General features: G+C 38.2%; 1 protein-coding gene across 1 annotated transcript; it reads left to right on the top strand.

Moving 5' to 3' along the window:
* Positions 1-8: 8 nt before the first annotated feature.
* Positions 9-10,696, top strand: UROS (uroporphyrinogen III synthase). Its single transcript, XM_026039962.1, has 10 exons — positions 9-46; positions 3,769-3,867; positions 5,112-5,181; positions 5,990-6,073; positions 6,770-6,866; positions 7,119-7,193; positions 7,843-7,917; positions 8,886-8,969; positions 9,297-9,382; positions 10,645-10,696. Exons 3-10 carry the CDS (start codon positions 5,119-5,121, stop codon positions 10,666-10,668), a joined length of 588 nt encoding a protein of 195 aa, XP_025895747.1. The 5' UTR covers positions 9-46; positions 3,769-3,867; positions 5,112-5,118; the 3' UTR covers positions 10,669-10,696.
* The last annotated feature ends 1,613 nt before the right edge of the window (positions 10,697-12,309 follow it).

Genomic DNA, 12,309 nt, shown 5'->3' on the forward strand with positions numbered 1-12,309 from the left:
GCGGCGCGCAGGCGCCCCAAGGCCGCCGCACGGGCCCCGGGCGCAGGTGAGCGGCGGCGGCGGGTGCAGCGGCTCGGGGAAGGGCCCCGGGGCGGCGCTGGGGCCGGGGCTCCGAGGGGTGCCCGGTTCCTCCGGGCCGCTCTTAAGCGGCAAGGCGCGGGCGAGCGCGGGCGGCCCGCGCTGCTGCTGCCGTGTGGGGAGGGGCCGCGGCCGCCATTTCCCTCCGCCGCGGGGGCTGCGGCTCCGTGCCCCTTGCCTTGAGAAAAGGCAAAAAAAAGGGTTAAAGAATAAAAAAAGAGGCATCCTCCTCGTGTTGTAGGCACGATTTGTCTTAAAGGAAATGGAGCTTCCTCAGAGGGGCCTGCCGTGGGTCAAAGTGCGGCGGGTAGATCTCCTGCCTGCGCGGGAGCAGCTTTCATTAAGAAAAGATAAAATGTAATTCCCATGTCCAACCAATAATGTCGCATTTCACCCGGGAATTATTATTTATTTTAGACCAAAATACTCGTAACGCAGGAAAATCTGCTGAAAGGCCCTAAGTACTGAAAGCAGGAGGAGTGACCATTCATGTCAGAGCCTTGCTGACTCCGTTTAAATATCCATGCCTGATTAGTGGGGGGAAAAATAAAATAAAAATTAATATTTAATACTTTAAAAGGATATACAGTTTCAAAGTATTAAACTCTTGGGATTGTGTTTCTAAAGCCCAAAATACATCTAAGACCCTATACCCAGAATTTCTCCTGGTTGCTAACAGTAAAAGCTCAATTCTCCTCTTTGAATGCCTTCAGAAGTACTTTTAATTTTTATTTTATTTTATTTATTTTTGAGAACAGTGTCTGCTCTAGAAGAGCTTAGATCTAAATAATACCGATTCACAGGGAATGCTGTCAGTGCGCAATGGAAAGACAAATGAAAAAGAATCAAAGAAAAATGGATTGACAAAGTCTGTTCCTGCTGTAGTAAAACTGCTTCCTTGAGGATGTAACCTATATAAGTTTTCCGTTTTGGGGTTGCAGCTCTATCMGTTAAGAATCACTCTCTTTACTAAAATTGCTTCTGATAAAAGTATATYGAGTAGACTTTACCTGAGTCCTTTGCTTCTTGTGGCATGGGCACCTGAATAGCAGGAAGTTTTCTCAAAACATTGTTATTTGGTGACCTGTATACTATATGCCCTATGAATCTGGTGGATTTTTGAAATTTATAACAGCACATACTGTAGTTTGTTTTTTCATTTGTCGTTATTAAACTCATATAATCATAGTAGGAGAATATTGATAAGAAATCCTTAGTATCACAAACCCTAGCACAAGAATTTTTGAGAGTTTGTCTTGAAAAAAAATATTTCACCCACACTGTCCAATAATTCATCTCCATTTATGTTTATGATAGAGCAGACAATTCCCTTTACACTTGGTGATCAAATGTTATTGTGACCCATATACAATTGCTTATAATCAAAGCAATATTAGAAATGGTTAATATATTTTACAGCTGTCAGGGTGACAGAGGGGCAAGAAATGAAATGGCCCATTTAATTCTTTTTAGAAGCTGTGCTGTGTAAAGATAGTTCACAATTAGTTTGGGAACAGCCTTTCAAATGAAAGTTAAGTGACCTGCAGAGAGGTACTTTCTGTACAATGCTATATACAAATTTTGCTAAGCTGCTTTTAACATGAGACTTTGTTGCTTATTTATAATATGAGGGACCTATAGATCACATAATAATCAGCTTTATATTTGAATTGAAGATGTGAGGATGTTAAATTTTGTTGTTGAGTGCTGTGAATGTGAAGCATTTGTGTGTGTGCRGAGTCCATTAATTGTTCTAGATAGACATTATTTTTATGTGTGTTTTTTTTAGAAGCTTGTGAATTTCCCTCTTGAGAAAATATATAGGGATCTTGGTACTGTAAGTACTTACATGAGAGTGCATCAGATATGATTGAAGATCCTGCATGCAGGAATTTATGCACTTTTTTCTTAATGCTGTTTGATTCTAAAGCAATGTTTGTTCYTGATTCTAATCCATCTTTTTGGAAAATGCATTTTAGCCATTTGCAGGGATTCCTAGGTAAAGTCTCAGAGACACAAGCAAACTGTTAAAAATACTGTTGTTTCTCCTAACATGCCCAGTGTGGTSGGATCCTAACATCATTGCAGCAGGTTATAAAACCATGTGTGAAAGTTTTTCCATACAAAAAAATCCACTGATAATGCTCCACATTACATCATTACATTGTCTTCACCCTAGGGATGTATTTTGGTGCATTTCTGGTTAGAGAGCGTCGCATTTGTCCCCGCTTGGTATCTTTTCTGCCCATCTGTTCACATGGCTCTGCCCRCACTCACACCCATGTGTCAGCCGTGGCAGGGCTGAGCTCCCAAGGAAGAGGATTTGGGTGGGCTGCGTGGTCCAGCATGTGTAGGACAACCAAGCAGACAACCAGGAAGGACAACAACCTGCCAGCTTCYATTCGGTCACACTTGTCACCGACTGCTCCATGAACCTGTCTGAACTTTGTGCAGAAGAAGGATTCAGTGGTCGGAGACTGGCAGCTGCTGTAAAGGGCACTGTTTTTTGCAACAGCAGTAATACCAAAAGCTGAAGGATGCCTGCAGGACAAAATAAATGGTCCTGACGAATGTACAAGCTTACGGATTCCCTAGCTCAAATTCTGTTCTCTGTTGGGCGTTGGTGGTGCCTTTTTGAAGTCAATAAACAAGATTTCTTCTGGAAGACTTGAAAATAAGCCAGTGTCTTCTSAGAGTGCCAGGGATGTACAGACTTACTCAAGGAAGTCAGACAGTTAAGTCCAAAATACAGCCTGTGTGATTTCCTYCTAAAAGGGACATGTAGATAATTGCATCTTGCAGTAGTTGATGATATTTTATGACTATCTGTAATTATGTCTGGTTTCAGTGTATATTTTTCATGCAAGAGCTAAACAAAAGAATTAATGTGGTATAAGTCACCGTGTTAAGCATGGATGTTTACTCATTTGTTATTATTCATTACTTGACAMAATAATAAAGCATTAGATAGGAACTTAATTCAGTTCTAACTACATAAAGAAATTAATTATGATTCCCATTTCCCCCAGTGTACTTGAATTAACTCTGTCATGTTATTTGCAGGGTTTATTACAATACTTTGGGAAATTGCTCTTGCTAAGAAGAATTATTATCTTGTGTTATGCAGTTCAGAAGATTTGTTTTTCTAACATAATGTTGCTAACCATTATAGTTCCATCTAAAAACCTGTCATTTACCTACTGTCATAAATGTTTCATCAGCTACATAAACTATATACTTACATGTTTTGGGAGCAGGAAGGAGTGATGGGTTATGAAAATGTGTGCCGAAGTATTTTTACAAGAATATTGGATTTTTACAATAAAGACTGTTACAATGTTAAAGTGACTGAGAAATCGTAACAGCATTTCTGTACTTGTCAGGAAAAATGTAGTTTCCTAAGTTACAAACGTGTGCTGTCTGTTTCTATTAATCACAGAAGTGTCTCTAGGAATATTTTTTACGTTATGAAAAGCTGAAATATCAAAATAATAAAAATATATAGAAGAATCAGAGTAATGTCAAAATAAGTTGTATACTGCAATTTTTAACCTTAGCTTTGGCAGTGTAACTCTAGAAAGCAATCGGATATGCTTTGCTGAATTCTGTACTGTGAAAATTTGAATTTTTTTTTTTTTTTTTTTGGGATGTGTATGGTCTGAGACAAAATGTTTGTTTTGACCCTTACAGGTCCCTTCATAGGCCCTGATTTTTCAGAACTGCAAAGCCCTAAGAGTTCCCATTTGTATCAGTTTTGTGCACCGAGAATCAGTACGTCAAAGTCTAATGGTAAGAGCTCGAAAAGATTATCTTCAACTATGAAACCACATTCTAAAGTCTAGATTAAAAAAAATGAAGTTTAAAATCCAGAGTATGAGAATGCTATTTACAGCTGGTCTTTGAGGTCCRGGAGATGGTTTCCTTGGGGTGCCCTTTTCCTCCCCTGCATTTCTCAGACCTAGCTATAGAAGAACACAAGTCACAGAGCTCCTATCACCTSTGCTGGCTTGTACCAAATCCTCTTGTGTCCAGTACATTTAAGGCAGCCTTTCCTACATGAAGGAAGTTGTTGACATTTTTTTCAAAGAAAATATTTTTACCCAAACTTTTAACCCAGACTGGACCTTCTTTGATCAAGTTTTGAAGATTGCAATGCATTTCATCCAGATGAATCAAATTTAAGATGTTCTGCACTTTTGAATATTCATAATTATTTACTTTTAACTGAGTTTGCTGGAATGTAATGTGTAAGGGAAACAACACACAACTAAAGAAAAATAGCAATTTATGTTGGTTTATTCCATTTGCTTACTTTTATATTTGTTATATCTTCAAATTCAGTACCAGAGTCAACTTTTGAAGAAGAGTTGTACCTTACATTTTTTCTTATTATCTTCTATTTTAATAGCAGATGATATTATTTCAATCTTGCCTATATCCTGTAAATGTATCAATGAAGGTGTTATGTGTATTATACATAAATGCATAAATGTGTACATACATATGTCTGTATTTAAAAAATAATAATTTTGAAACACTGCCTTGCACATGCTTAGAAAAAGGGTGAGACCAAAATGCCTCAATTCTGTCAGTTGATACATGAACTCTTGCTTTCTGTAATGATGACAMTAGCATATAAACTAGCACAGAATGGAACAGAGCAGAACAGAACAGAAGAGTTATAAATAGTGGCTTATTCTCTTGCTTTGTGTGAGAGCATTGCAGAGGTGGTTACTTTTTTTACAAAACATTTCCCAGTAAAATGTGTTCTCCTGGATGCCTTTCACTGTGTGTTGTTTCTAAGCAGTATCATCTAGATGCAGCGTGTTATTTGTTGGTCTTATCAGGGTGGACATTCGTTCCCAGGGAACGTACAGTAACTGCTTACTCATTGTATAGAGAGCAGGGCCTCTGTTGGTAACCCGGCTGCTTTTGAAGCTGAGCTATTATAGTCCCTGTTCAGCAGAAAGCCCTCTAGATCTAATTTAGATAGATTCACTTATTGTGTTTCAGAGTTCTTTTGCAATTCTTAGGTGAACAATGAAGGTTCTGTTATTGAAGGACCCCAAAGACAAGGATTCAGGACCAGATCCATATGTTAAAGTGAGTAAATATTTCATTTTTTTAAAAAAAAGTAAATATTTATGTCATTTCAATATTAAATAATAGTGTTACACAGTTCGGGAAGATAGATCATTATACCTGTCTCAAGTGAAAAAATTATATGAAGTAGAAGTGGATAGCTGAAATTATATCTTCTAAGAAAAAAAAAGCCTGGAAATTGGCTGTTATTGAAGGAATTATTTTGGTTATGGGACATTCTTTTGAATATTTGAATGATTTTACTTTTAGGACATTTTATGAGAGTTAATTCCTAATAAAACCATTAAAAGTTTTGTAATCATAATTTTATCTACATGCACATAACCAGTGTTAATTCAAATAAACTTCTGTCTCAGTATCAGTACTTTGCTGAGAACCTTAACGCTGAATCAATGTGAGAAACAGTTYACATGTTGCTGAAGTGCTTTCTGCTGTTTATTTTATTCTTGTGGGTATTTCTTACTTGCAAAGGAGTTTATATTGGGTGTAAAGACTTAAGAAGATATACAAGAATATTTGCAGAACTAGGAGTTCATTTGTCACTTAGGTYCCTGTGCTGATTTCTACTATAACTACTCAATAGCTACACACAGAAGACCTCAGTTCTACTAATGTTTGTTCAGCGTTATGCAGCATTATGTATGTATTAACCTAAAAAAAMCCAAACTAGTTTCACTAGTAAAATTAGATGCCTTACAATTTTAGTTTAGGGAGAAGAAGTATTTGTACAGACTGGATCCCTTACTTTAAAAAGAAAAAAAAATATTGTTTGAAAGGTATTCAGCAAATCTGTAAACTMTTTCTCTAGGAATTAGCTTTACATGGATTGGAAGCAACATTGATTCCAGTTCTGTCATTTGAGTTCATATCACTTGAAAGTTTATTCGAAAAGGTAAGATTTATATTATTTCAGTTGTCATATCTCTAACAGAGGTTAAGTTGGGATTGCCAAGGTACAGTGTCATATTTTGATTTAATATTGCTGTTGCCCTTTATAGCACCTCTTTCTGTGTTTATTTACAAGTCTTTTATGTGGATCAGTTGCCAAGCATCTGGTCCTCTTATATGCGTAAACCTAAAACAAATGCAAACCTTTTAATTAAAACATTAGTAACGTGGAGCCCTTGTTGGGATTTTGTGCAAATCTACTATATGTAGAGTGGATAGTTTCAGCCTACTTGCAGGCTTGAATAAGATGAAAAATTATGTGAAACAATCCTCCTGTTTCTGTATATATTATGTTACCGTAACTGAATGAGTGGATAGAGACATGTTAGTGTCAAGAGTGAAGTATGGAGGGGATGAATTGGAAGTATCTCCTGTATTTTTCCCTCCCTCTTCACTATCCACATTCCACAGATTTTCAGAATTAATGTCATGTGTGCAGGTTGAGTTCTGAATTCAATATTTGTTATGTATTTATCTTATAAATACCCTCGCTGCTGATATTAATCAATTTACATATTTGCCTGTTTCTTTCTTGGATATTTGTTGAAGGATCTTTGTTCTTAAAATGATTTTAAAGAATTGATCCAATTTATTTTTGTACTCACTTGTAAATTTTCCTCTTGTATCTCCTGACGAGCAGCTGTCTCATCCAGAATGTTATGGAGGCCTAGTTTTTACCAGCCCGAGAGCATTGGAAGCCATCAAGATATGTTTAAAAGAGAATAGTAAAAGTGAAGGTAAGTGCAGATTTATATTCCTCGGTCTTTCTATTTCAGAATTTCAGGAAGTTTGATAACATGTTGTAGATTGCTGTTTACACAATGATAAAATGCAACAAATATTCAATTTATACATCTAGATTTGCTAATATATTTACTGTAGTACTAGTCGTTAGTATTTTTATCTGTATTTTCAGATTTAAACCAGCTCAKATACTCATTTAGTATCTGTATTTTGTTGTCACATGCTTAAATTTAAATGTTTTACAGCCTGGTCCAAATCTCTGAAACAGAGTTGGAGCACCAAACCAGTGTATGTGGTAGGAAAAGCTACAGCTTCTCTAGGTAAGCTGGGGCCTTAAAAAAAAAAGGCTTAGATAAATTTGTCTTTTTGTTGTAATTTCAGTAGTCTTAGTTGCTCTTCAAGGATGCTAAAGAAATTAATACAAGTGAGTTTTATACATGGATAATTTTCAACATAGGTAGTTTTATACACGCAGAACTATATGTGTTTACTTCAGCTAGGGATCTGGCTGTTGCTTTTTCATTAATTTTGTTGTAATGTGATAGCAACTAATTTAAAAAATTAAGCTAAAAAAAWAAAGTTCTTATTTGTTTTTAAACCTCATGTTGGAAATGAGATTGGATAAAAGGGATTATAATGTGGCTTTCTGATTTTAAGAAACGTGGTACACTGGCCTGTTCTACCTCCTCTAGTTAAAAGGAGAATCTTAGAGTCTCTGAGACAAGCTTGGCTATTCCCAGAATCCTTCCATTATAGTCTTCTCTTGTTTTTCTGTGTAGAGCCAAAATCAAATCTTTTATAGTAGGTTATTAGTTTTAAGTGCTGTGATKTTTTGCTCTTTAAAGAAACATTTTCATACTAGGAAAAATTTGGATCTCCTTTTTTTAGCTCACATGTTTCTATGACAGTAAACCTGAATTGCTTTTATTAAAATCAAATGAAGTTTTTCTTTGCTGTTTTTGATTGTAGTGGAAGAAATTGGCCTTATTCCACAAGGAGAAAAGTCTGGAAATGCCGAAAAATTAGCTGAATTTATTTGCTCAAGTAAGTACCAAAATCTTTGACTTAAATTGAGATCATAYATGTTACATTTTTCACAATTCTATATAGAGTTTTTCTTAGTGTATACTGAAGCAGCATATATGCATATGTTATATATATCTTATATGCTGAATTGAGCTTTTGGGCATTCTTTTAATGTCTCAAAGATTATAAAAGAAATACCTTTACAAAATATTAGTATACATGAAATCTTAGACTGAGTAATTAATTAAAAGTATTGTATGACCCAACAGGCAAAACATCTTTTACCTAAGGTCAGAGCTGTCGGGATTAGGAATTGCTGCGCTCTGCAGCAGATGAGAAACTCCTTAAGGACTGCRGGTCCCCATAAGTGACGAGCAGCCAAGCCCCAGAGGACCCTTCTCCACAATCCCCTCTTTGAGCCGAGCAGTGGCTGAGGCCAGAGCAGGTGGAAATGCTGCCAGGAGGGAAGCAGAACCGTTTGTTTTCCCCCATGGAAAGACGTGCTTGTCCGGCAGGGTTGGAGCTCCCCTCTGGAGTCCTGCAGCCCTCGTGCCCGGCCRCTCGCCCCGTCGCTTGTGGCTGGGGGCAGCTCATGGGGGTGCAGGTGCTCCATGGGGATCCAGGTTGGAAAAACAGCCCTGAGGAGGACACGGTCCTGAAGAGGGAGGAGTTACCTGCCTGGGGCTTGTTTTCSCTTGTGGAATGGCGTGGGCAATAGGAATGTAGTTCATCTCTTCTCAGATGGTTTTAGCCAACGTGTTCCTATTATATTTATGAAATATTTTTTAATTTACATGCTAAGCAGCCTCCATCCTCTGAACTGCAGATGCAGTTTTACTGCAAATGTTTTCAGTTATGTTAGGGCTGGGTCTACGATGAAGCAGGCAGCATTTGCAGCTCTGCTCAACATTTGAAATCTTTAAAATCTTGTGTATCCTTTATTAGAAGCTTGAATTAATTACAGGCTTTTGTTTTTGTATTTACAGGAGAGAAACCTAATTCATCATCTCTTCTTTTCCCTTGTGGAGCCCTCAAAAGAGAAGTACTTCCTACAGCACTGAAAGAAAAAGGTTGATCTTCCCTTAGAGCCTCATTTTAATTGTCTGCTGTGAAAAAATCTGCATCTAAAATGGTTAACTAAAATGAATAGTAAAAATTATATGTTGAAAGGCTTACCAGGTTGCACAACATGRTGTGAAGTTCTCAGATTACAGCTGCTTTATTCTTGAAGCTCTAGGAATAGCTAGGAATCTTTCACAGAAGTTTTTTTTTCTGTCTTCTTAATCTTTTTCACCTGAAATAACTCGTTCAGGCGCTATTATTATGTTGAGTGTTTTATGGAAATAAGAGAAATCACTGAAATTGCGTTCAGCCGTGAATGTGTGCTCTGGTTCCAGGTATCCCCCTGGAAAGTGTCACCGTGTACCAGACCACCCAGCACCGTCACCTCCAAGAGTCCCTGAGCAGCTACTTCTCACAGCAGGTATGAGACACCCATGCAAGGGGGGGATTTTTGGAGCTGTGGTAACAGATAGCAAAATACACTCCTCTCTCAGTGGTCTGTTGGATACCGCTGTGTTGATGCAACGGTGTCTTGCCTGTCTTTGTTTCCTCATGGCTACCAAGAAAATCCKTCAGCAAAAGCTTTAGACGCAGAGATTGAGTCCCTCAGCTATTTGTTATGGCACTKACAAAGTCTAAAATACACCTCTCTTCCTCATTTTATCTGGTGTTCACAGTACATCTGTGTTTCGGAGTGATTGGTTTAGTCCTTTGAGCTGAACAAGTCTTGAAAAGCCTGCTTTTTAGATCATACCGTATTAGAAAATACATTTAAGGAGAGATAGTCGTTTAATAGCTTAATTATTAAAAATTWCTGGTGTCACTGCATTATCACTGGACATATTTGCTGTATCTTATAAACCAGCTGTACATATCCCTCTGATATTCCCATTTATGAGTATAGTAATTAGCTCATTTTAAGTGTTCCCAGTGACAAACGATGTCTTTGCTAGAATCTTTACTAATGTTTCTTCTTTAAAACCATCTATTACATGTCATTCAGCTGGATAAAGTAAAGATTTGGAGCTACTGATAGTTGTTTTTTATTTGTTAAAGCTTAATGAATTTCCCAATTGGTAGGTGCCTACGTTATACCTAGGATTTATTAAGAAAGCAATGTTTACTTCTTGGACATGTGGCCTGCCTAAACATACTGCTTCTCTCTATAAAATATGTGCATTAACTTCCCATTGAGCTACATTCTGATTTCAAAGCTCTGCTTTTTCGAGAGGTCCTGAACGGCTGTGACATGGCCAGTCAACTTATATATTGTGGTTTCCTGCTGCTCCTGGATGGCTTTTACAGAATTTGGTCTATACCAGCTATAACATTTAGTCAATAGTACATAGGCATTTTGGAACTTTCCAAGCCCCTATTATTTGCTGCTTTTAGTACTTAGGGCCGCTMATTTAAGCACAGCACTAATAAAATTCCGAGCTTCTCCTGAGCTTTTTACTTCTTAAGTGATGCTATTGATTTAGAAAGATAACTTGTATATGTTAATTGCTAAGCAGAAAACTGAGGACAGCTCCGAAACGCTTGCCAGTGTGCTCCTGTGCTGAAGTATTTGATTAAAGGCACATCCGAATTTGTGCATTTCACAGAGTTTGGCAGATCCCAAGAAACCCTTTTGGTTGTCTTCATAGCTGCTTCTTATTTGGGAAAAACATTGCATTTCCACAGAGAGAGCTGAAAAGATTCAAGTGAAGGGGTACTGATCCACTGAGAGAAACCTAGAGCCTAGAACTGCGAGAAACCTGCTCTCACCTGTGCCTGTTTTCACGCAGGGAGTTCCTGCAAGCATCGTGTTTTTCAGCCCCTCCGGTGTCAAGTTTTGCCTCCAGCACATTCAGAAGCTTTCTGGGGATTTTATCAACCATGTGAAGGTACGTTATTTTTTTCAAAAATGGTGAAATTACTGTTCACCTTGGGCAACAGAGGGATAAAAAGGTCATTATAGCCCTTACAAGCCTTCAGTTTATGCAGGAAATGGCAGGCATTTTGGGGTTATGTCCCTGAAAACCCAGGTTACCCCTTGTTCTGCCTCTTGCTTCTTGCTGCTTAAATTCTGGTTTGAGAACCAGTAATAAAAGGCTTTTTTTTATTATTTTTTCCTATTTACTGTCTGCTCCAGTAGTTTGCATCCATAATGAAATTAGTATTTAGAGGCAATCAAAATGGTTAATTTAATAATCAAGTTTTACATTTTTACATACTCAAGTGAAAATTGCTTGTTATAGAACTTTAAATAGATCTTTATAAATACAGTGGTATTCTTCAGGCATTAGAGAGCATTCCATGCATGTTAAGATCCCTTTTTAAATTAAAATTAACTCACAAACTACGTAAGTTTTTCAAGTATAAATCATACTTTATATTAAGAGAGATGAGTATTTTCAAGAGACAAGAGATCTTTTTGGTCCTATGTGTTCTGCTCTGTGGGAGTATTCGTAAGGGAACTTGCAGAACGAGAACCTCTCTGTGGTGATTTCAAGGATCAGATCAAAATAGGRCTTTTCCTGAAATACCGGGCACAGAATCTGGATTTGCAGAAAGGGGGCTATTTGGATCTTTTTAAAAAATGAAATGAAATGGTTTTATTTTGTGTTCAGCGTGAAGAGAACAGTGCTCTATTGCATCCTGCTTCACCGTACTAATACAGATACTGTAGAATAAGTACATAAAATCATTTGAAAACATTGGGAGGTCAGAGAATCATATTGCAGATGCTTTATGCACCCCTAAAATGGGGGAGATGCGACACTCGCCAATGCCACATAACAGTCTGAATAGAATTAATGTGCCAAGAACAGCTCATTTCTAAGAAGCTTTAGGTAAGACTGACAAAGCAATGCCTTGAAAACTGAAAAGTAAACATTCATTTTGTTTCCAAGAAAATAAGTTTGCATATAAACTGGCACACTTATTGGCACAGAGACAGGTCTGCGGTGGTTATGCAGGCTAAGAGAATCAGCAGCTTTTACTCTGGCAAGTTTCTTAAGCAGTTGTTTTGCCCAGCTCTCTTGCTGTGCCCTCTTGGTGACGGRAAGTCAGAGCTGGTCTTGCTTGGGTTGGCAGTTACCCACCTGAGGTGTCTTAAAATGCTCTCCCTTCCCCTCTCTGGTGGAAATACGAGTTCTAATGCTTTGGAAGGGCGAGATGAGCGGTCACCTTTCCTGAGCCCTGGCTCTGTAGCCAAGTTAATAACCTGCAGGCAAATCTTCTGCGTGCGCGCCCTGACTGCCGTCCCTTCAGTTTGCTGCCATAGGCCCCGCGACGGCCGAGGCGCTGCAGGCGGCCGGGCTGCACGTGAGCTGCACGGCGGAGGCGCCCGCCGCGCCCGCGCTC

Source organism: Nothoprocta perdicaria, unplaced genomic scaffold, assembly GCF_003342845.1.
Source record: "Nothoprocta perdicaria isolate Ctin4 unplaced genomic scaffold, notPer1 scaffold_247, whole genome shotgun sequence".
Classification (NCBI taxonomy): domain Eukaryota; kingdom Metazoa; phylum Chordata; class Aves; order Tinamiformes; family Tinamidae; genus Nothoprocta; species Nothoprocta perdicaria.

Excerpts from the sequence above, each read along its gene's own strand:
- UROS (XM_026039962.1), top strand. The coding sequence starts at position 5,119 with ATGAAGGTTCTGTTATTGAAGGACCCCAAAGACAAGGATTCAGGACCA. Across the intron at positions 6,867-7,118 it reads AGAGAATAGTAAAAGTGAAG|CCTGGTCCAAATCTCTGAAA; the intron begins GTAAGTGCAGAT and ends AATGTTTTACAG. Across the intron at positions 7,194-7,842 it reads AAAAGCTACAGCTTCTCTAG|TGGAAGAAATTGGCCTTATT; the intron begins GTAAGCTGGGGC and ends TTTTGATTGTAG.